At 38.8% G+C, this 21,626-nt stretch overlaps 2 protein-coding genes and 3 long non-coding RNA genes across 29 annotated transcripts in view; 1 reads left to right on the forward strand and 4 right to left on the reverse strand.

The window, feature by feature from the left end:
• Positions 1 to 1,130, reverse strand: part of LOC148341308 (uncharacterized) — a 13,192-nt gene extending 12,062 nt beyond the window's left edge. For 2 of the 3 annotated variants that reach the window (XR_015842324.1, XR_015842325.1), the window contains exon 1: positions 306 to 1,130. This is a non-coding gene — a long non-coding RNA (uncharacterized LOC148341308). The remainder of the gene's footprint in view (positions 1 to 305) is intronic. The other variant, XR_015842326.1, reaches the window with a different exon arrangement.
• Positions 1 to 14,804, forward strand: part of LOC148341307 (uncharacterized) — a 27,324-nt gene extending 12,520 nt beyond the window's left edge. For 2 of the 17 annotated variants that reach the window (XM_088288862.1, XM_088288863.1), the window contains exons 3-7: positions 13,685 to 13,926; positions 14,080 to 14,182; positions 14,260 to 14,329; positions 14,405 to 14,462; positions 14,582 to 14,783. In XM_088288862.1, the coding sequence (XP_088144988.1) occupies positions 13,912 to 13,926; positions 14,080 to 14,182; positions 14,260 to 14,329; positions 14,405 to 14,462; positions 14,582 to 14,701 (366 nt within the window). In that variant the 5' untranslated portion in view covers positions 13,685 to 13,911 and the 3' untranslated portion in view covers positions 14,702 to 14,783. Of the gene's footprint in view, positions 1 to 4,285; positions 4,777 to 4,860; positions 5,223 to 5,374; positions 5,479 to 5,555; positions 5,626 to 5,700; positions 5,814 to 12,946; positions 13,247 to 13,454; positions 13,479 to 13,684; positions 13,927 to 14,079; positions 14,190 to 14,259; positions 14,330 to 14,404; positions 14,463 to 14,581 lie in introns of those variants that run through there. The other 15 variants (XM_088288868.1, XM_088288867.1, XM_088288865.1 and 12 more) reach the window with 15 other exon arrangements.
• LOC148341309 (uncharacterized) lies at positions 4,300 to 6,214 on the reverse strand. Of its 2 annotated transcripts, none has more exons than XR_015842331.1 (4): positions 6,136 to 6,214; positions 5,862 to 5,926; positions 5,681 to 5,780; positions 4,300 to 5,564 (listed from the first exon to the last, which is right to left on the reverse strand). It is a non-coding gene; the product is annotated as an uncharacterized LOC148341309 (long non-coding RNA). The 2 variants fall into 2 exon arrangements; XR_015842330.1 differs by having other exon boundaries at positions 4,300 to 5,605.
• On the reverse strand, positions 13,531 to 14,483 carry LOC148341310 (uncharacterized). 2 transcript variants are annotated; one of them, XR_015842329.1, is made up of 2 exons: positions 14,385 to 14,483; positions 13,531 to 14,268 (listed from the first exon to the last, which is right to left on the reverse strand). It is a non-coding gene; the product is annotated as an uncharacterized LOC148341310 (long non-coding RNA). The 2 variants fall into 2 exon arrangements; XR_015842328.1 differs by having other exon boundaries at positions 13,531 to 14,309.
• On the reverse strand, positions 14,579 to 21,184 carry LOC148341311 (uncharacterized). 5 transcript variants are annotated; one of them, XR_015842319.1, is made up of 4 exons: positions 21,058 to 21,184; positions 19,412 to 19,459; positions 17,456 to 17,553; positions 14,579 to 14,954 (listed from the first exon to the last, which is right to left on the reverse strand). XR_015842319.1 is itself a non-coding variant. In XM_088288872.1 (4 exons), the coding sequence occupies exons 1-4, from the start codon at positions 19,713 to 19,715 to the stop codon at positions 14,914 to 14,916; spliced, it is 255 nt and encodes an 84-aa protein (XP_088144998.1). In that variant the 5' UTR covers positions 19,716 to 19,856; the 3' UTR covers positions 14,579 to 14,913. The 5 variants fall into 5 exon arrangements, 3 of the variants coding, with proteins under 3 accessions (XP_088144998.1, XP_088144996.1, XP_088144997.1); XM_088288872.1 differs by lacking the exon at positions 21,058 to 21,184 and adding an exon at positions 19,659 to 19,856 and having other exon boundaries at positions 14,579 to 14,965; XM_088288870.1 differs by lacking the exon at positions 21,058 to 21,184 and adding an exon at positions 19,659 to 19,841.
• Positions 21,185 to 21,626: the final 442 nt, after the last annotated feature.

Consider the following 21,626-nt stretch of genomic DNA (forward strand, 5'->3'; position numbering starts at 1 on the left):
TGTTAAATTCACATTCCAAAAATATGTGTTTTGTGAAGACTGACAAAGTCGTTCCTGAAAAAAAGGGCTTAAACTAAGGTGGCCACGCCCCTTTTTGCCAAACTCATTAATATGCGTGGGTTTGTAGTCCCTAAAAACTGCTCTAATTGACCTCAAATTTTAGATTTAATGTTATGCCATCACTCCCAAGCACATCAAGTTTCATTAAAATGAAAATCGGCTAAATTAATTTTTTGAAGTGATTTGGCATGCCATCCCCTTAAGCACAGAGCATGGAGTCCCTTGCCTTGAAAGAGAACACTCACCTGTCCCAAAAAAAGTTGCCGTTTTTGGAGTGCAGACGAGTCTAGATGTCCAGAACTCTGAATCTGTCGGTTGTTTGGTGTCCGAAATATCCTCCATCCATGAAAAATAGACAAAAACATAAACATTGAGTCAGCTCATTTGCATACGCCCTAATTTGCATATGCGTCAATTTGCATAAAGGCAAAAACGTGACTTGCCAGCCAATAGCTACGAAGTATCAAAATACTCTGAAACGTTTATGCCGCTAATAAGTAAATGTAACATTCGTTTTGATGACGGGCTAACCATTTTTCTAATCGAAAACAGGAATGCACTCGTTAAGGTCAGTGTGATATTTAAATGCATTTAAAACGTACAATCCACGTATTTATATTTTAAGATATCGCAAACAAACGAATTTTACATTAAAAATAGCATTACAGTTGCAAATGGACCCAATGTTTTGATTAAAACAAAACAATTCACCAGAGTGGCACGCCAAATAGAATGTTTGTTTTTTAAAGAAAAGTCTATTTTTCGAGAGGCAAGCAGTGAAAACGTAGAAAAGATGAGCATGCGTTACCTTTGTAAAATACGTCGCCACTTTTGGACAGCCGGCGTGGAGACAATATTCCTGCATCGTGGACGTCTTTGCACATGTAAACTATGAAAAAAAAGACTATTTTGAGCTCAGGTAGCTTAACAAATTTAGCACGTTTGTTCGAATTCCACAAAACAACATTAGCAAACAAACCACCCAGACAAACAATTGCTCATTTCCTTTTCCGGTCGATTTAACTTCCGGGTCGCAGCGCCGCTAAAAATAAAAATAAAAAAACATTGACAAAGCGATTAACAACCTAAAAGGTCAGAGTCTAAAACAGCAGATACAGAGTTTAAAAAAAAATTGTCCTTCACCGAAAGAAAAAAAAACATTTTTCAAGGCTGTCCCGCGCATGCGCAAAAATTGGAACATTGAAGGTCAAAAAGTATTTAGAAAATTATGTATTTCAGGCGTGTATCAAACTGGTGGCACCTGGCTTCATTTAAAAATCAAAAATAAAAAAAATTGCTGTCGTATTGTGGATTTTTGAAATTCTCTTTGTACGTTTTTGAAGAAAAAACGTACGTGACGTCATAACCGGAAACCTTTTCAAGACGCGACGAATTGAGCTAATGGCGTGCTAACATCTTTTTTTGCGTGCTAATATCTTACTAGCTAAAATTTTTGCAATGTACAAAAATAATACATTCGTTTAAGGTGAACGGCGATACATAAATGCACAGGATGTGCAAAACTGTTTCGTCTGGTTACATTGTAACTGTCCACTGTAACTGTTGTACGATGTAAAAAAATAATATTCTTCGGACAAACTTTTGGTTTTATGTATGTGCAGGAGGAGGCGATATAAACACGATCAAATATTTCGTCACTGGAAAAAAACTTCACTTATAACGTCTCAAACATTGATTGCATTGGAATATCGCCCTCCCGTGGTAAATTGAATTAACTACAACTACGGTCACTACCTGCCAAACTGTTTCGTCAAATTAAGTTGAAACAGTTTGTTGTACGATGTAAAAAAATATACTCTTTGGAGAAACTTTTGGTTTTATGTATGTGCAGGAGGAGGTGATGAACACGACCACATATTTCGTCGTTGGAAAAAAAGAACTTGGCTATTGCATGGTTAAATCACGTCTTAGATTAAATATAGTGAAGATGCGAACGTGAAGAGGGGAAATGAGCAAGACACAACATATGCTGCCCTCTTGCGGTGAAACGCTGTAACTACATTCAGGTGGTGGATAACTGATAACAATTGCGTGTTCAAATACGTCATGAAAAAGTGTTGTAGTGTTGTGGCTATTGTCGAATGCAATAATTGGAAGACCCTCCCAAGTCGGTCCTAAAGTCTTATTATTGTTGACGAGACCGTCGGAAGCCACTAGACTCGGACGATATATTGATTTTGTTTTTGGGTGGTTTATTTTTTTCTTCTCTCGTGTGTTAATATTTGTTGGCAGACTACAAATAAAGATTTTTGGGAAAAGGAAATGACGTTTAAAACCCAGAAGTGAAAAGCCCGATGCAACCAAAACAAAGAAGTGTTTGGAATTCATCGACGTGTTTATGTAAACTTTTTCTTTCTTTAAACGCGTGGCTATTTTAGTTACTTTGCTTAAACGCCAAGTGACGAGTTTTTGATCGTTTGCACGAGCAGATGTTCCCACAATGAAGCTGCTGTAGCGTCCACATTAACTGTGAACATTTTGTGCGCAGGTAACACATGCTCAACTTTAACACATTTTCTCTGCATGCTCCTCCAAAAGTACATTTCGATTACAAAGGGACCATTGACTTCGATTTAACATGTTGCCCTTAAGACTCGATTATTAGATCGAAACATTAGCGTCAGACTTCTCCAAGATGGAAGCCTGAAAACAAAATAAAAAAAAACGGACCAGCCACACTCAGTTTAATGTGAGTTTATTGCATCGACACAAAAAATAAAATAAAATAAAATCAAGGTCAGTAGACAATTGACTGCCACCTAGTGGACACGCGGTGGAAGTGAAAACAAGCCAAGTATACAAGACTGATGGAAAAGGTCAAGTGTCATTCTTGAGGGACTGCAGAGGAGCAACATTTGCTCGCTTTTAACCATCTCCATTCTCAGCTTTCTAAGTCCATCGTGACTGCCCAGGGGAAATTATCAAGAGTGTACATTTTTGCATTAATCTCAGGTGTTCTTAGCCTCGCTTCACCTGACGCATAAGCCATGCACGGTACACACTGGTACCCACAATTAAATATGACGTGCAAACTGTTCAATTATTTACATTCCATTTGCTATGACTACATGCTTTTATGAAGTACAGATTAATGGTTCACATTTTGCGAACCTTTTCCAAATGTTTTGGGATCATAGTTTGTGATATTTTTACGGTTTGAACTATTAAGGCAGTTATGATTGCTGTTAGGGGAGCACAAATTATTCATAGATTTTTGCTGGTCACTTTAGAGCCCAGTTTAAGTTCTGCACTATACTAAAGCAGAATGGTTGTTAAAAAACAAATTAAAATTCCTTAAGTGAAATGTCTTTGTTATATTATGTTTCCCCAAATAAAGCTGACATAACCCAGTCCAATCTTTGCATGTTCTTTATGTTCCAATGAGTTACGCATAAACCCAATAGTGTGTCAAAGCAAACTAAGTTTCGAGGAAACAGCCGGAGCACTCGATGTGATGCAATACTGCCCTCCTGTGGATGACTGGAGTAACTGCACCCAGGGTTGACTTGGTTGTGATGCAAAAGAATGGCCGTCCTTGGATTCGAAGTTCAGTGGATGATGTGGTGGAGGGGAAAACCAGCACCCGATTTTAGGTTAAAATAAAAAATAAGAAAATAGAGTACATACTCATGACTTTCATTTTTTTTAATGCCGGTACGACGTAGCTGTTTGGCTCATGATGTGAGAAAAGGATTCCGTTACCACGGTGACTTTGTTCGAACCTTGCTCTTCGCAACCTTTTTCAACATACATGGAAACGAGGAAAAGAACAGAACACGAACTCGGTCAGCGGGAGCCGAAATAATGGCTTAGACCACTCATTTGTAAATAATCGGAATTTATTCCTAGAAAACAGAAATATATTGGAAAGAAATACAAACAAAAAATTTCGAAAATTTTCATTTGTGTTGGTTGACTGGTCTAAAACTTTGCGTCCGGTTCAGGTGACTCGGGTTCGAGTCCCGCTCTCCGCACCACCGTTGCAAATAAATGCACATAAGCAGAAAAAGGGATACGAACCCGGGTATATCTAAACCAAATGTAAAGTCGCAAACCACTCGACTAACTATGGCTTTAGGAGTTCCCAAGTTTGGTTTGAATTTATAGTTTCCGTATGGAGAATTCAGTCGCTGATAATGAAAAAAAGACAATATAAAGGATAATAATACCGGATATGACATGGCAAGATTAGCCGAATGGTTAACAACAGGGATTACGGTGCGAGCACCTGCGAGCTGTGCCGTTTCGAATCCCGTCGAGTTCTCTTTTCACTGGTTTTTCTGTCAGTTTCGTCTTTCAATTTTTTGTTTGCTTGTTTAAATAAAGCTTTTTGGAAAAAAAACAATCACGTGACCACGTCGTTAGCGAAAATCTATTTAAGCTGCGACAAATTGAACCAGCGTTCTCTTTCTCCACCGAGCTGACAGCTTCACGTCGACGCCTCGACAAGATGACCAAAAGGTTTGTCAAAGTGAGTTTAAACTTTATTTTTTTAAGACTATAACTTTGACCATTAATTCATGTTTTCGGCATGCAATAACTTTTCTATCTTGCAGCTCAAGTGTTTATTTATCCTAAACGCAAAAACTACACAAACGCTTGAGATTTAAAGCGGTAAGTAAACCCTGTGACCTTTTTAAACTAACGCACTTTAATTTTTTTGCATTGCAGAAAAAGAGCCGCGTTAGGCAGAAGGTAAGTTGCCAGCATTTAAATGTTCACAATTCAAATGAGAATCAACAATTGCTCCATTTTAATTGTTTTAATTTTTGTCCACAGGCTTGCATCCTGCATTGAATGGCCAAATTTACTCTAAAATGGCGTCTCTCTCTTTTTTTTTACCTCCATTTAAATACCGCTTACCAAAAATCATGTTGCTAACTATGTCATTGTCTCTTTCAGCCCTTTTCGTGCTCCAGGTCATTGCTGAGATGTCCAGCTCTGCTCTTGTCACTGGTGAGATAAAAACACTCAAATGCATACAAAAATGATATCATGTTTTAATTTGTTTCAGAACATGGTGAAGATAAGCGACATGGAAGGTTTGATCACTTTGCAAAACAAAATGGCCGACATGAACATTTTTTAACCAATTTCTCTTTTGTAGTTCCCAAGCTGCACTGAAATGCGCTTCACAAAAGGTACGTTTGCCATTCTGTGCCAATACTCACATGTTGGTTTTCTTCCTGCTTGTGTCCACCAGGTGGCGCCAAAGCACATCCTGGCCCAGCAGAACCTGATTCAGCAACTACTCTGACTTTAAGTCAATGAAATATTTTTTCCTGTTTGACAGAAGCAGCTTGACATGATGGCGGATTTTCTGCTCCCACTTCTGCTGGATGTTGGGCCGTTTCCCCTCCAGAAATCAAAGTTGGCCCCAGCACACAAAACATCAAGGTGAGGCCTAACAAGGAAGTGCTCTGTTGGTTTTTGGTGGCTTGAATGTGACTGCTGCTCATTTTGTCTCTTTGCAGAACTGGCACCTGTTCGTCATCAAGCAGAAGGTTCCAGCATCAAAAAATGCCTGGAGTGGAATTTTGACAGGTTTGTGATCAGCGTTTGATCTCAAACACAAAGTAGTTTGAATGTTTTGACTCACAATGTCTTTTTGTTTTCCAGAAGTCACGACACACTGGTCCAAGCTGTCCTCGGTCTGCAACTTTTTTCCCTCTCCCTTGGTGTGCAAGTTGACTTTTAATCTGCAATTAAAATAAATGGTCATTTCAACAAAACTTGATTGGTGCAGACTTTTTTTTTTTGACTGTGGGCTCTTTGCTTACTTTGCGTCTGCGTCGTCAGCTGGAGGACCACATCAAGAAGGTGGTGAAGCCAACTTGGGAGCAGCCTGCCAAGAAGTGGAAGACGACTTTGAGACGGTTGCACCACTCGTGTGTACATGCGTGCTCCGACTGCACTTGACAACTTAAACAAAATGTTTTTTTTTTCCCTCTTTCAGAGTTGGCTTCCTGTGAATGCAGCCGTGCAAACTCTTCGATCCCTGGTAGGTTTAATTTTGTCAACTGTTGACTGCGCAAGAAATGTTATTTAACTCACATGTCCCCCATTTCTCCAGGTAGTGACTGGCGCCCGTGACTTTGGGCTCTCCACGCTTTGGTCCCGCTGACTGACCACTTCACCAGGCAGCAGCAAGGAGACACTAGTCAATGAATCGTACTTTTTTTTTGTAAGTTTTTTTTTTTTTCATTCAATGTTTTCATGTACTTTGCAAATAAATAAAATCTTACTTGTCATGCATTTTTGGAACATCTTTAATAAAAAAATAAAAGAAATAAACTCCTCAAAGAAAATGGAGTGAAGAATAGTGGGTGGGGCATTATGCAAATGAAGAGCAGGCAGCCATCTGATTGGTTAATTTGGCAAAATAGGGGGTGTGGCTATGCAAATTAGGAAGCAGCAAGTGATCTGATTGGTTGGGCTTATGAGGGGGTGGAGTTTAGCAAAGAAATTAGCATACAATGCTTTGATTAGCATAAAGGGGTGTGGAAATGCAAATTTGTGCCAAAACCAGCCATTTTCGGTAGAAAGTGGGCGTGGTTATGCAAATTTATTTGCATACCAGCAAGCTGATTGGTGGATTTCACAGAGTGGGCGGAGTTAGGCAAATAATTTTGCATGACGGATTCTGATTCGTCTTTTCAAGAGGTAGGCGGAGTAATGGAAATTTTTTTCGCATGACAAATCAAGATTTGCAAAGTGGGTGTGGCTACAAACTTGCTTTTTCCGGGCCGTGATTGGACGGCAACCGGCCTGTCCAGGTTGCGCTGGAAGACTTTCGGCCTCTCGTCCGAGCAGGCTTCTTGAGTTCCTGCTCAAACGCCAGCAAAGACAGCTCGCCATCTGCTGTTTGAGCACGAAACCAACAAGCCCGCTCGGAGCCGAGGCCAAACGTTTTCCAGCACAACCTGAACAGTCCAGTTGGCATCCAGAACAAGGCCATTTTCAACGCAGTGAGGGTGTAGTGAGCAATAAAACACGGAGACTCAAATGACATTTGACACAATATATTTTAAAGAGAAGCCATTTTTTTGTCAAAAACATCATCAAGCAGAGGTTAAAGCGAACTGACATGACTGACTCGAGCACACATTTTGGCGATTTCTGCTGCTGCTTTCATGTACAGCCTGTCATCCAGTGTTTAACTTTAGTCACACATCAACATTGCTGAAATGGTGTCAAACTGTTAAAAAAAAGCAGTTTTTGTACAATAAATTGCTCAGCTGTAATTGGAGTCTGAGTGTTTTGATTGCTAACTGCACCCTGACTGAGTTTTTTTTTTAATTTAAAAATTAAAAACTGTAATTATTTTTTTTTTTTTATTTGTTTTTGTCATGTTCTCGTTTGTTGAATGGATGGCAACAGGACTGTTTGGGTTTTGCTCGCATCAGAGACCAAACAAAATCTCAAACAGTCGAGTTGCATCCATTCAAAAAATGAGAACATGTCGAAAACAAATTGTGCATAACAACACTTTAAAAAATATATATAAATACAGTTTTTAATTTTTAAATTAAAAAAAAAATCGATTAATTTTTTAAAATTCAGTCTGGGTGCAGTTAGCAATAAAACATTCTAATTACAGTTAAACAATATCGTACACAAACATGCTATTTTTTAACAATTTGACACCATTTTAGCAATAATGTCTGACTTAAGTAACAATTAAACACTGGCTGACAGGCTCTACATGGAAGCAGCAGCAGAGGACGCCACAAAGTGTGCTTGAGGAAGTGTGTGTGACGTCACATCAGCACAACAGGCCAAAGCTTCAAGTACTGCACAACACTTTAAAACACAACAAGACCATCATTCAATGCTTCTGAACGTGTGCTTAAGATTAAAAAATAAAAAAAAGATTATTTTTCTTAAGCATGCAAAATATTTATATATTTTTTATTTATTTAAAAAATATTTAGAAAAACAAGTCTGCGTTATTTTGGCAACGTATTAATAAAACAAATTATTTTAAACCATTTAGAAAAAAAAATGTTCAAAAGCATTGAATGATGTGCTTGTGTGTGTGCAGTAGATGAAGCAGAGGTCAAGGCGCACTGAAAAATGACTAAGTGGCATCACACTCACCTCCTCAAGGGGTCGTTCAATGCCAAATCACTCAGTGGGTTTAAAACCAAGCCGATTTTGATTTGAATGAAACTTGCTGTACTTGTTGATAGTGATTGCACAACACTAAATCTCAAATTTGAGGTCAATCAGAGCAGAGATTTTGGAGTTACAGCCACCCGAATATTAATTAGCTCAGCTGTTAAAAAAATGTGCACTAATCTGCAAAATGATTGCAGATTTGGAATCCTTGTTAAATTCACATTCCAAAAATATGTGTTTTGTGAAGACTGACAAAGTCGTTCCTGAAAAAAAGGGCTTAAACTAAGGTGGCCACGCCCCTTTTTGCCAAACTCATTAATATGCGTGGGTTTGTAGTCCCTAAAAACTGCTCTAATTGACCTCAAATTTTAGATTTAATGTTATGCCATCACTCCCAAGCACATCAAGTTTCATTAAAATGAAAATCGGCTAAATTAATTTTTTGAAGTGATTTGGCATGCCATCCCCTTAAGCACAGAGCATGGAGTCCCTTGCCTTGAAAGAGAACACTCACCTGTCCCAAAAAAAGTTGCCGTTTTTGGAGTGCAGACGAGTCTAGATGTCCAGAACTCTGAATCTGTCGGTTGTTTGGTTTCCAAAACATCCTCTATCCATGAAAAATAGACAAAAACATAAACATTGAGTCAGCTCATTTGCATATGCCCTAATTTGCATATGTGACCATTTGCATGAAGGCAAAAACGTGACTTGCCAGCCAATAGCTGCGAAGTATCAAAAACTCATAAACGTTTATGCCGCTAATAAGTAAATGTAACATTCGTTTTGATGACGGGCTGTCCATTTTTTAATTGAAAGCAGAAATGCTCGTTAAGGTCAGTGTGATTTAAATGCATTTAAAACATACAATACATACATCTGTATTTTAAGATATCGCAAAAAAGATAAAGATGTCCTTCATTAGTAGTACAATGGGGAATTTTGAGGTGTTATAGCAGCAAAGATCTATATCACACAGAGTCGGCGGCGTAATGTAGCAGTTAATGTATAAAAGACGAAATTGTATATTAAAATAGCATTAGAATTGCAAATGCACTTAATATTTTGATTAAAACAAAACAAGTCACCAGAGTGGCACGCCAAATAGTATATTATGTTTGTTTTTGAAAGAAAGGTCTATTTTTATAGGAGCAAGCAGTGAAAACGTGGAAAAGATGAGAATGCGTTACCTTTGCAGAATACGTCGCCACTTTTGTACAGCCGACGTGGAGAATATATTCCTGCATCGTGGACGTCTTTGCACATGTAAACTATAAAAAAGAGACTATTTTGAGCGAAGGTAGCTGAACAAACTTAGCGCATTTGTTCGAATTCCACAAAACAACATTAGCCAACGAACCACCCAAACAAACAATTTGCTCATTTCCTTTTCCGGTCGATTTAACTTCCGGGTCGCATCGACGCTAAAAATAAAAATAAAAAACATTGACGAAGCGATTAACAAACTAAAATGACAGAGTGTAAAACAGCACATAAAGAGTTTAAAAAATATATTTGTCCCCCACCGAAAGAAAAAAAAACCTTTTTCAAGGCTGTCCCGCGCATGCGCTAAAATTGGAACATTGAAAGTCACAAAGTAATGAGAAAATTTGGTCCTTCAGGCGTTTATCAAACTGGTAGCCCTTGGCTTCATTTCAAAATAAAAATAAAAAATTAGCTGTCGTATTGTGGTGTTTAGAAATTATATTTGTACGTTTTGGAAGAAAAAACATTACGCGACGTCATAACCGGAAACCTTTTAAGAATGCGACTAATTGAGCTAAAGGCATGCTCACATCTTTTTTTGCGAGCTAACATCTTACTAGCTAAAATGCTTGCAATGTGAAAAAATAATACATTCATTTAATGTGTACGGCGATAAATAAATGCGCACGATATACAACATTATGTGTGTGTGAAAATAAACACTTCAAACTCAAAACTGTTTTGTCTAGTTAAATTGTTACAGTCTGTAGTGCGATGTAAAAAATAGTATTCTTTGGAGAAACTTTTGGTTTTCGGTATGTGCAGGAGGAGGTGATGAACACGACCAAATATTTTGTCATTGGAAAAAAAATTGACTTTTAACGTCACAAAAACGGATTGCATTTGAATATCGCTATTCCGTGGCACATTGAAGTAACTACAACTATGGTCAAACTGTTTTTTTTTTTTTAAGGTGTAAAAGTTCGTTGTATGATGTAAAAAAAAATAATGGTCTTTGGGGAAACTTTCGGTTTTAGGTACGTGCAGGAGGAGGTGATGAACACGGCCAAAGATTTCGTCATCGGAAAAAAATCATGATTTATAACGTTTCAAACACGGATTGCATTGGAATATCACCGTCACGTGGTAAATTGTAGTAACTACAACTACGTACCTACGGGCCAAACTGTTTCGTCAAGTTAAATTATAACAGTTTGTTGTACGATGTAAAAAATAATAGTCGTAGGAGAAACTTTTGGTTTTATGTATATACAGGAGGAGGCGATGAACACGACTAAAGATTTCGTTTCTAGAAAAAGAACTTGACTCACAATGTCGAATAAACACGGATTGCATTGGAATATCGGCCTCACGTGCCAAATAGAAGTAACGACAACTACGGTAACTTCCGGCCAAACGTTTTTTTTATTTGAGGTGTAAAAGTTCATTGTATGATGTAAAAAAAAATAGTCTTTGGAGCATTCTTGTTATTAGGTATGTGCAAGAGGTGATGATGAACACGACCAAAGATTTCGTCACTGGAAAAAAAAACTTGACTATTGCATGGTCAAATAACGTCATAGATGAAATATAGTGAAGGTGCGAACGTTAAGAGGGGAAATGGGCAAAACACAACATATGCTGCCGTCTTGCGGTGAATCGCTATAACTACATTCAGGTGGTGGATAACTGATAACTATTGCGTGGCCAAACACGTCATGGAAAAGAATGTTGTACTGTTGTGGCGATTGTCGAATGCAATAAACCGTAGACGCTCCAAAATCGGTCCGAAAGTCTTATTATTGTTGGCGAGACCGAAGGAAGCTATTGAACTCGGACGATGTATTGGTTTTGTTTTGGGGTGGTTTCTTTTTTTCTAATCCCGTGTGTTGTTAATTTTTGTTGACAGTCTGGAAAATAAAGTTTTTTAATTTAGAATTGACGTTGTTATAACCCGGAAGTGAAAAGCCTGATGCAATGAAAACAGGGAAGTGCTTGGATTGAACGGCGCGTTTATGAAAACTGTTTTGTTTCTTTAAACCCGTGGCTAATTTAGTTACATTGCTTTGACGCCAAGTAGCGAGTTTTTATTGTTTGCGTGAGCAGATGGTCCCACAATGAATTGATTTTTTAATGTCGGCTGCTGCCGGTGGTGGATGACCGATAGATATTGCGTGTTCAAACACGTCATGTAAAAGAGTGTTGTACTGTTGTGGCTATTGTCGAATGCAATAAACGGAAGACCCTCCCAAGTCGGTCCGAAAGTCTTGTTATTGTTGGTGAGACCGTAGGAAGCCACTAAACTATATATTTGTTTTGTTTTTGGGCGGTTTATTTTTAATATTTGTTGGCAGACTGGCAAATAAAGTTTTTCTTTTTTTTGGGGGGGGGGCGTATTATAACCCGGAAGTGAAATGCCAGATGGAATCAAAACAAGGAAGTGTTTGGATCGATCGGCGCTTTTATGTAAACTTTGTTTTGTTTCTTTAAACCCGTGGCTAATTTAGTTACATTGCTTAAACGCCCAGTAGCGTGTTTTTGATTGTTTGCATGAGCAGATGGTCCCACAATGAAATGACTTCTTCATGTCGGCTGCTGTAGCGTCCACATTGTGGTGTATTGTTTGTGAACGACAGTGCTGTGCTTGGGACAGGTTCATCGGGTATCTGATCTTGTGTTTGTCCAAATAAATCTGACATAACCAAGTTCAATATTTGCATGTTTTTTATGTTCAAATGAGTCACACAAAAACCCAAGAGTGGGCAGAGGCAAACTAAGACATAAGTTTCGAGGAAACAGCAGAAGCACTCGATGTGATATAATACTCCTCTCTTGTGGATAACCGGAGTAACTGCACCCAGGGTTGACTTGGTCGTGATGCAAAAGAATGGCCGTCCTTGGATTCGAAGTTCAGTGGATGATGTGGTGGAGGGGAAAACCAGCACCCGATTATGGATATAAAAAAAAAAAAAAAACAGGGTGCCTACTCATGACTTTAATTTTTTTAGCCGGAACCACACGGCTGGTTGGCTCATGGTATAAGAAAATGATTCCGTTACCGCGGTGACCCAGTTCGAACCTTGCTCTTTGCAACCTTTTTCAACACACATGGAAATGAAGAAAAGAACAGGAGACGAACCAGGTCAACTGTAACCGAAATCGTTGGCTTAGACCACACCAGACTACAAAACCGGAGGAATCTATATCCAAAAATATGAAACATAAAAACATTAGAACAAGAAATATGACCATAAAATTGCGAAGATTTTCATTTGGATTGGTTGACTGGTCTAAAACTTTGCGTCCGGTTCAGGTGACTCGGGTTCGAGTCTCGGTCTCTGCACCACCGTTGCAAATAAATGCACAGAAGCAGAAAACGGGATTCGAACGCGAGTACATCCAAGCCATATGTAAAGTCGAAAACCACTCGACTAATTCTGGTTTACCGGTTACGGTCGTTTGGTTTGGATTTATAGATTAAGTATATAAAATTCAGTGGCTGACAATGAAAATGGATTATATATAAAGGAACAAATTACCGGAAGTGTCATGGCGCAATTAGCCGAATGGTTAAAGACAGGGATTACGATGCAAGCACATGCGAGCGGCGTCGTTTCGAATCCCGTCTCGCTCTCTTTTCACTTGTTTTTGTGTCAGTTTCGTCTTTCTATTTTTGTTTTCTTGTTTAAATAAAGCTTTTTAGAAAAAAAAGAAGCACGTGACCACGTCGTTAGCGAAAATCTATTTAAGCTGCGACAATTTGAAACCAGCGTTCTCTTTCTCCACCGAGCTGACAGCTTCACGTCGACGCCTCGACAAGATGACCAAAAGGTTTGTCAAAGTGAGCGTTTAAAGTTTATTTTTTTTAGACTCGTCATTAGAACTTTGACCATTAATTCATGTTTTCGGCATGCAATAACTTTTCTATCTTGCAGCTCAAGTGTTTAATTATCCCAAACGCAAAAATGATATAAACGCCTGAGATTTCAAGCAGTAAGTAAACGCTGTTAACTTTTTAAACTAACGCAATTGTACTTTTTGCATTGCAGCAAAAGAGCCGCGTTTGGCAGAAGGTAGGTTGCCAGCGTTTGTATGTTCACAATTCAAATGAGAATCAACAATTGCTCTGTTTTAATTGTTTTAATTTTTGTCCACAGGCTTGCATCCTGCACTGAATGGCCAAATTTACTCTAAAATGGCGTCTCTCTCTTTTTTTAACCTCCATTTAAATACCGCTTACCAAAAATCGTGTTGCTAACTATGTCATTGTGTCTTTCAGCCCTTTTCGTGCTCCAGGTCATTGCTGAGATGTCCAGCTCTGCTCTCGTCACTGGTGAGATAAAAACACTCAAATGCATACAAAAATGATGCCATGTTTTAATTAGTTTCAGCACATGGTGAAGATAAGCGACATGGAAGGTTTGATCACTCTACAAAACAAAATGGCCGACATGATTTTTTTTTTTTAACCAATTTCTCCTTTGTAGTTCCCAAAGCTGCACTGAGATGCGCTTCACAAAGGTACGTTTGCCATTCTGTGCCAATACTCACATGTTGGTTTTCTTCTTGCTTGTGTCCACCAGGTAGCGCCAAAGCGCATCCTGGCCCAGCAGAACCTGATTCAGCAACTACTCGTGACTTAAAGTAAATTAAATATTTTTTCCTGTTTGACAGAAGCAGCTTGACATGATGGCGGATTTTCTGCGGTCACTTCTGCTCGATGTTGGGCCGTTTCCCTCCAGAAATCAAAGTTGGCCCCAGCACACAAAACATCAAGGTGAGGCCTAACAAGGAAGTGCTCGGTTGGTTTTTGGTGGCTTGTATGTGACTGCTGCTCATTTTGTCTCTTTGCAGAACTGGCACCTGTTCGTCATCAAGCAGAAGGTTCCAGCATCAAAAAATGCCTGGAGTGGAATTTTGACAGGTTTGTGATCAGCGTTTGATCTCAAACACAAAGTAGTTTGAATGTTTTGACTCACAATGTCTTTTTGTTTTCCAGAAGTCACGACACACTGGTCCAAGCTGTCCTCGGTCTGCAACTTTTTTCCCCTCCCATGGTGTGCAACTTGACTTTTAATCTGCAAGTAAAATAAATGGTCATTTCAACAAAACTTGATTGGTGCAGACTTATTTTTTGACTGTGGGCTCTTTGCTTACTTTGCGTCTGCGTCGTCAGCTGGAGGACCACATCAAGAAAATGCTGAAGCCAACTTGGGAGCAGCCTGCCAAGAAGTGGAAGACGAGCTTGAGACGGTTGCACCACTCGTGTGTACATGCGTGCTCTGACTGCACTTGACAACTTAAACAAAAAGTATTTTTTTCTCTTTCAGAGTTGGCTTCCTGTGAATGTAGCCATGCAAACTTTTCATCCCTGGAAGGTTTAATTTTGTCAACTGTTGACTGCACAAGAAATGTTACTTAACTCGCATGTCCCCCGTTTCTCCAGGTAGTGACTGACATCTGTGACTTTGGACTCTGTCGTTTTGTTGGGCCCGCTGGCTGACGGCTTCACCAAGCAGCGGCAAGGAGACACCAGTCGATGACTCCAACTTGTAAGGGTTTTTTTTGTGGTACATAGTTTCGTGAACTTTTCTTTTTTTTTTTTGCCATTCACCATGTACTTTGCAAATAAATAAAATCTTACTTGTCATTCATTCTTGTAACATCTTTAATAACAAAATAAATGACAACCTCATTCTCAAAGAAAGTGGAGTGATGAATAGTGGGTGGGGCATTATGCAAATGAAGAGCAGGCAGCCATCTGATTGGTTAATTTGGCAAAACGGGGGGTGTGGTTATGCAAATTAGGAAGCAGCAAGCGATCTGATTGGTTGGGTGAGCAAGGGGGTGGAGTTAAGCAAATAAATTACCATACAATGCTATGATTAGCATAAAGGGGAGTGGAAATGCAAATTCGCCCCAAAATCGGCTGTTTTTCTGCCAAAAGTGGGCGTGGCTATGCAAATTTATTTGCATACCAGCAAGCAGATTGGTGGATTTCACAGAGTGGGCGGAGTTAGGCAAATTATTTTGCATGACGGATGCCGATTCGTCGTTTCAAGAGGTGGGCGGACTTAAGGAAATTTTTTTCGCATGACAAATCAATATTTGCAAAGTGGGTGTGGCTACAAACTTGCTTTTTCCGGGCCGTGATTGGACGGCAACCAGACTGTCCAGGTTGCGCTGGAAGACTTTCGGCCTCTCGTCCGAGCAGGCTTCTTGAGTTCCTGCTCAAACGCCAGCAAAGACAGCTCGCCATCTGCTGTTTGAGCACGAAACCAACAAGCCCGCTCGGAGCCGAGGCCAAACGTTTTCCAGCACAAGCTGAACAGTCCAGTTGGCATCCAGAACAAGGCCATTTTCAACTCGGTGAGGGTGTAGTGAGCAATAAAACACGGAGACTCAAATGACATTTGACGGAATATATTTTAAAGAGAAGCCATTTTTTTGTCAAAAACATCATCAAGCAGAGGTTAAAGCGAACTGACATGACTGACTCGAGCACACATTTTGGCGATTTCTGCTGCTGCTTTCATGTACAGCCTGTCATCCAGTGTTTAACTTTAGTCACACGTCAACATTGCTGAAATGGTGTCAAACTGTTAAAAAAAAGCAGTTTTTGTACAATAAATTGCTCAGCTGGAATTGGAGTCTGAGTGTTTTGATTGCTAACTGCACCCTGACTGAGTTTAATTTTTTAATTTAAAAATTAAAAACTGTAATTATTTTTTTTTTAAAAGCGTTATCCACAATTTGTTTTTGTCATGTTCTCGTTTGTTGAATGGATGGCAACAGGACTGTTTGGGTTTTGCTCGCATCAGAGACCAAACAAAATCTCAAACAGTCCAGTTGCATCCATTCAAAAAATGAGAACATGTCGAAAACAAATTGTGCATAACAACACTTTAAAAAATATATATAAATACAGTTTTTAATTTTTAAATAAAAAAAAAAAATCGATTAATTTTTTAAAATTCAGTCTGGGTGCAGTTAGCAATAAAAAATTCTAATTACAGTTAAACAATATCGTACACAAACATGCTATTTTTTAACAATTTGACACCATTTTAGCAATAATGTCTGACTTAAGTAACAATTAAACACTGGCTGACAGGCTCTACATGGAAGCAGCAGCAGAGGACGCCACAAAGTGTGCTTGAGGAAGTGTGTGTGACGTCACATCAGCACAACAGCCAAAGCTTCAAGTACTGCACAACACTTTAAAACACAACAAGACCATCATTCAATGCTTCTGAACGTGTGCTTAAGATTAAAAAATAAAAAAAAGATTATTTTTCTTAAGCATGCAAAATATTTATATATTTTTATTTATTTAAAAAATATTTAGAAAAACAAGTCTGTGTTATTTTGGCAACGTATTAATAAAACAAATTATTATTAAACCATTTAGAAAAAAAATGTTCAAAAGCATTGAATGATGTGCTTGTGTGTGTGCAGTAGATGAAGCAGAGGTCAAGGCGCACTGAAAAATGACTAAGTGGCATCACACTCACCTCCTCAAGGGGTCGTTCAATGCCAAATCACTCAGTGGGTTTAAAACCAAGCCAATTTCGATTTTAATGAAACTTGCTGTACTTGTTGATAGTGATTGCACAACACTAAATCTCAAATTTGAGGTCAATCAGAGCAGAGATTTTGGAGTTACAGCCACCCGAATATTAATGAGCTCAGCTGTTAAAACAATATGCACTGATCTGCTAAATGATTGCAGATTTGGAATCCTTGTTAAATTCACATTCCAAAAATATGTGTTTTGTGACGATTGATAAAGTAGTTCCGGAGAAAAAAGGGCTTAAAGTAAGGTGGCCACGCCCCTTTTTGCCAAACTCATTAATATGCGAAGGTTTGTAGTCCCTAAAAACTGCTCTAATTGACCTCAAATTTTAGATTTAATGTTATGCCATCACTCCCAAGCACATCAAGTTTCATTAAAATGAAAATCGGCTAAATTAAATTTTTGGAGTGATTTGGCATGCCATCCCCTTAAGCACAGAGCATGGAGTCCCTTGCCTTGAAAGAGAACACTCACCTGTCCCAAAAAAAGTTGCCGTTTTTGGAGTGCAGACGAGTCCAGATGTCCAGAACTCTGAATCTGTGGGTTGTTTGGTTTCCAAAACATCCTCCATCCTGTAAAAATCAACAAAAACATCAACTTTGAGTGAGCTCATTTGCATATGCCCTAATTTGCATATGGTCAATTTGCATAAAGAAAAAAAACGTGGCTTGCCAGCCAATAGCTGCGAAGTATTAAAATACTCTTAAATGTTTATGCCGCTAATCCGTAAATGTAACATTTGTTTTGATGACGGGCTGTCCATTTTTTAATCGAAAGTAGAAATGCACTCGTTAAAGTCAGTGTGATATTTAAATGCATTTAAAACATACAATAGATATATTTGTATTTTAAGATATCACAAATGGTAACGAGAAACGAATTTTACATTCAAAAATAGCATTACAATTGTAAATGCACCTAATGTTTTGATTAAAACAAATCGAGTCACTAGAGCGACACGCGAAATAGAATATTATGTTTGTTTTTTAAAGAAATGTCTATTTTTAGAGAGGCAAGCAGTGAAAACGTGGAAAAGGTGAGCATGCGTTACCTTTGCAAAATACGTCGCCACTTTTGTACAGCCGACGTGGAGACAATATTCCTGCATCGTGGACGTCTTTGCGCGTGTAAACTATTAAAAAAGAGACTTTTTTTGCTAACGTAGCTTAAAAAACTTAACGGATTTGTTCGAATTACACGAAACAACACGAGTAAACAAAACACCAATACAAACAATTGCTCATTTCCATTTCCGGTGGAGTTAAGTTCCGGGTCGCAGCGACGCTAATAAAAAAAATCACGAAGCGATTAACAAACTAAAAGGACAAAGTGTCAAAATGCACGTAGAGTTTAAAAAAATAAATATTCGCCCCCCACCGAAAGAAATTTTATTTTTTTTTCCAAGGCTATTCCGCGCATGCGCAGAAATTGTAACATTGAAAGTCACAAAGTAATGAGAAAATTTGGTATTTCAGGCGTTTGTCAAACTGGTAACCTTTGGCTTCATTTAAAAATAAAAAAATGATAAAAATCGCTGTCGTATTGTGGTATTTAGAAATTCTCTTTGTATGTTTTGGAAGAAAAGAAACATTACGTGTGACGTCATAACCGGAAACCTTTTAAAGACGCGACTAATTGAGCTAATGGCGTGCTAACATCTTTTTTTGCTTGCTAACTTCTTACTAGCTAAAATGTTTGCAATGTACAAAAATAATACATTCATTTAATGTGTACGGCGATAAATAAATGTACACGATATACTCATAGGAAATGTATTGATTTCTAAAACGCTTAAGCAGCACAGAAAATTTGGTTTAACTAAGGGGGGGGGCAATTATTTTATTATTATTATTGTCAGTTTTTTTCGCAGACGTCAACGTTTGATAAACATTTTAACATTTGCCCTAAAAAATAAATCAGAAAGGTTTCTTTCTGATTCTCGTGTCCACCAGGTGGAGCCAAAGTGACACTTAACACCGAAGAAGCCAAATCAAGACCGTCACAAAGTCTGTTTTGATTACGTTTGAGGCAGATAAAACAAAGCAAATAAAATATATTATTGTGTGGTTCTCTGAACTTGTCAATGAGGCAACATCAGAGCTCTAGAATTCAACAAAGCGTATTTATTATTACAGTACAGCGGATGGAAAGTGTCTGAAGCAAACAATCCCACCACAACGCAAAGCGCGCATCAACGTACAATATGCCATCCCACTTGCAATAAATTAATAGAAGGTGAACACAGTAAAAATATGGTCGTGAAAAAGAGCAAATACATTTTTGAAGACACTCGTTTGAAGACATCATTAACGGAATATGTCAATGTCAAAAACGGATTTGCCATACAGCACAATTTTTCCATCCCATTGCAAAGTGTTTGCAGATGTAGTTGTGCAGCACATTGCACTTGGGTTAACATTGTCTACTCACAATCATCCAAAAGCATTTTCCATCTGTTGACTCCACATCTCCAGCATCCTGTCATGCAAACAAAAACAAAAGCAATGAGCAATGTTAATTCAGATATACAAAATATTGTTCACTTTTCATTTATTTATTTATTTCAATTGCCATGTTCACTGAATTGATCTTGTGGCAACGTCACGAAATTAATTACAGCAGAACCAATAACATAAATAAGAAATTAGGCTTGTTTGAATGAGTTGTTTGGATTTACCTGTTGTAAAGAACAAGCCAGGGTGGATTTTATATCAGAAAGTTGGTTATAGTTCATATAATTTAGTTCTTGTAACTTTGTAACGCAAAATTCTTAGTGACAACGACTCCAGTGTTTAGCTATCTGTCTCTGTGAAATGACGTAATTGTAAGCGATCTTCCAGTCTGTCGTCGCTCGTGTGATGACGAGCACAGATGGGCGTGGTCTAATTAATTTTGAAACGCTGTCTTCCGGGACTATCGGAAATATTTCAGCAAATAGAAGAATGTGTTGCCTTTCAGCGAACATCAAGGTTAATTTATACATTTTTAATCTAAAATTAGAATGCATACATTTTCATTCATCCATTATCCAAACGCTCATTTTCACAAGGTTCGCGGGCGTGCTGGACCCTATCCTAGCTGTCTTCGGGCAGCAGGGGCGGTACACCCTAAATTGGTTGGCAGCCAATTGCAGGGATCACACAGACAAAGGTATTAAGTTTTTTTTGTAATTAAATTAATAAAAAATAAGAAAATACATCGTTTTTAATTCCGTTTGAAAAATACAAAACAACTTTTTTTTTTACCCATAAAGTGGCATTTTGTGGCCGCCGATGATGACAAAAACATCATTATTAAATAAAATATTTGCAATACGTTTTCATTCTACCTTGTGTGGTCTGCAGGGCGGGTGGGGGCAAGCACTTGAACGCTTCACCAGCGCTGCTCACACACACATTGCAGTTGTGTGTGCACGTGAGTGTGTGCATGTGCGCGTGTATGTGTGTGGAGTCCATTGTTGCTCGGCTCCATCCCAGCTGTACCGCGCAGGCCCAAAGTAGCGCAGCCGCTCTGAGGTTAGTACCCTACCGCGCAATCTCCATCTATTTCAGCCCTGGCGCAGCCGCATCGCGAACCCGGCAGCCATGGGTGGCGAACGATGCTCTTGTCATGATGTTGACAGCCGGCGTGGCGTTGAGCGCTGCACCGATCGTTTTTCCCTCCACTGTTTTATCGTTGGAAGGGAGAAAAAGCTCAAAGACGAGAAGAGCTGTTGACAGGCGGCAGACAGGCCGCTGCTAGCTTGTAGCTGCGGTTTAATGGCAATATTATGGCGCGGGATGGATGCTAAGCGCTTTCGTGCTACCGCGGCTTTCATTGATTTTTCCGCCAATCGCAGACGCGGTCGTGATTGTGGAATAACAGCGTTATTACGACGCGGGGTGTTTGCATCTATTTACATGAGCTAAAGTGTGCAACGTCAAGTGATTAGCGCGCTAGCCGGCGAGCTAAATGTAGGACAGAGTTAGCTTTAGCATCGCGGAGGGGTGATCGGTTAACCGGCGACTCGTTGAAGACGTTACGGACTATTAGTTGCATTCGGTACAATTAGACGGGTTGAAGAATTAGGCGTTTACCTGGTATGAGTTAAGATCGATTTCGAGGTTAATATAGCTTGATTGGCTCTGTTAATGCGCGACCAAAATATTAGGTACACTCAATGAGAAGCAATACATGAGCTGAACACTGTAAAAAGTGTCATGAGCTACTCCTTTTATAGTGTGTTGATAATTGTATTAGAATTGCACTGAATTAAACTGTTTTAAATTATTATCATATTTAAATACATAATGAGAGCAATATTTTACAATTCATGTTGTAATTTGGAATTAAAACAATGACTTTTTTTAACACTTGTAAGAAATGCGTTCATAATAATAAATGCAAGTGTTCACAGTTTGTCCATGCACTTCGAGGTTTGTCAAAAAAGGTCCACAACTGCCGTCAGGCATGTGATTGAAAGAATCAGCACATCTCCAAAACCATCAGAATAGCTCAGGGAGCCATTTTCAAGTTCGACACTTCAAATTGCTCAATAATTTGCACAAATAATTGACCCACATGGCGACTGACCACTAATGGATGAAATGTATTATTTTGAAATGTTTGAGTTTCATAACTCTTTTCCATTTAATGTGCTCTATAA

This window comes from Idiotropiscis lumnitzeri, chromosome 2, assembly GCF_059441095.1.
Source record: "Idiotropiscis lumnitzeri isolate Australia: NSW breed Sydney's pygmy pipehorse chromosome 2, RoL_Ilum_1.0, whole genome shotgun sequence".
Classification (NCBI taxonomy): domain Eukaryota; kingdom Metazoa; phylum Chordata; class Actinopteri; order Syngnathiformes; family Syngnathidae; genus Idiotropiscis; species Idiotropiscis lumnitzeri.

What these genes read in the sequence shown, in the direction of transcription:
- LOC148341311 (XM_088288870.1), bottom strand. Translation starts at nt 19,715, where the DNA reads ATGAACTATAACCAACTTTCTGATATAAAATCCACCCTGGCTTGTTCT. An exon ending in TGGCTTGTTCTTTACAACAG is followed by an intron (nt 19,460 to 19,658) that starts GTAAATCCAAAC and finishes TTTGCATGACAG; the next exon opens with GATGCTGGAGATGTGGAGTC. An exon ending in GGCAACTTTTTTTGGGACAG is followed by an intron (nt 14,955 to 17,455) that starts GTGAGTGTTCTC and finishes AACCCTTACAAG; the next exon opens with TTGGAGTCATCGACTGGTGT.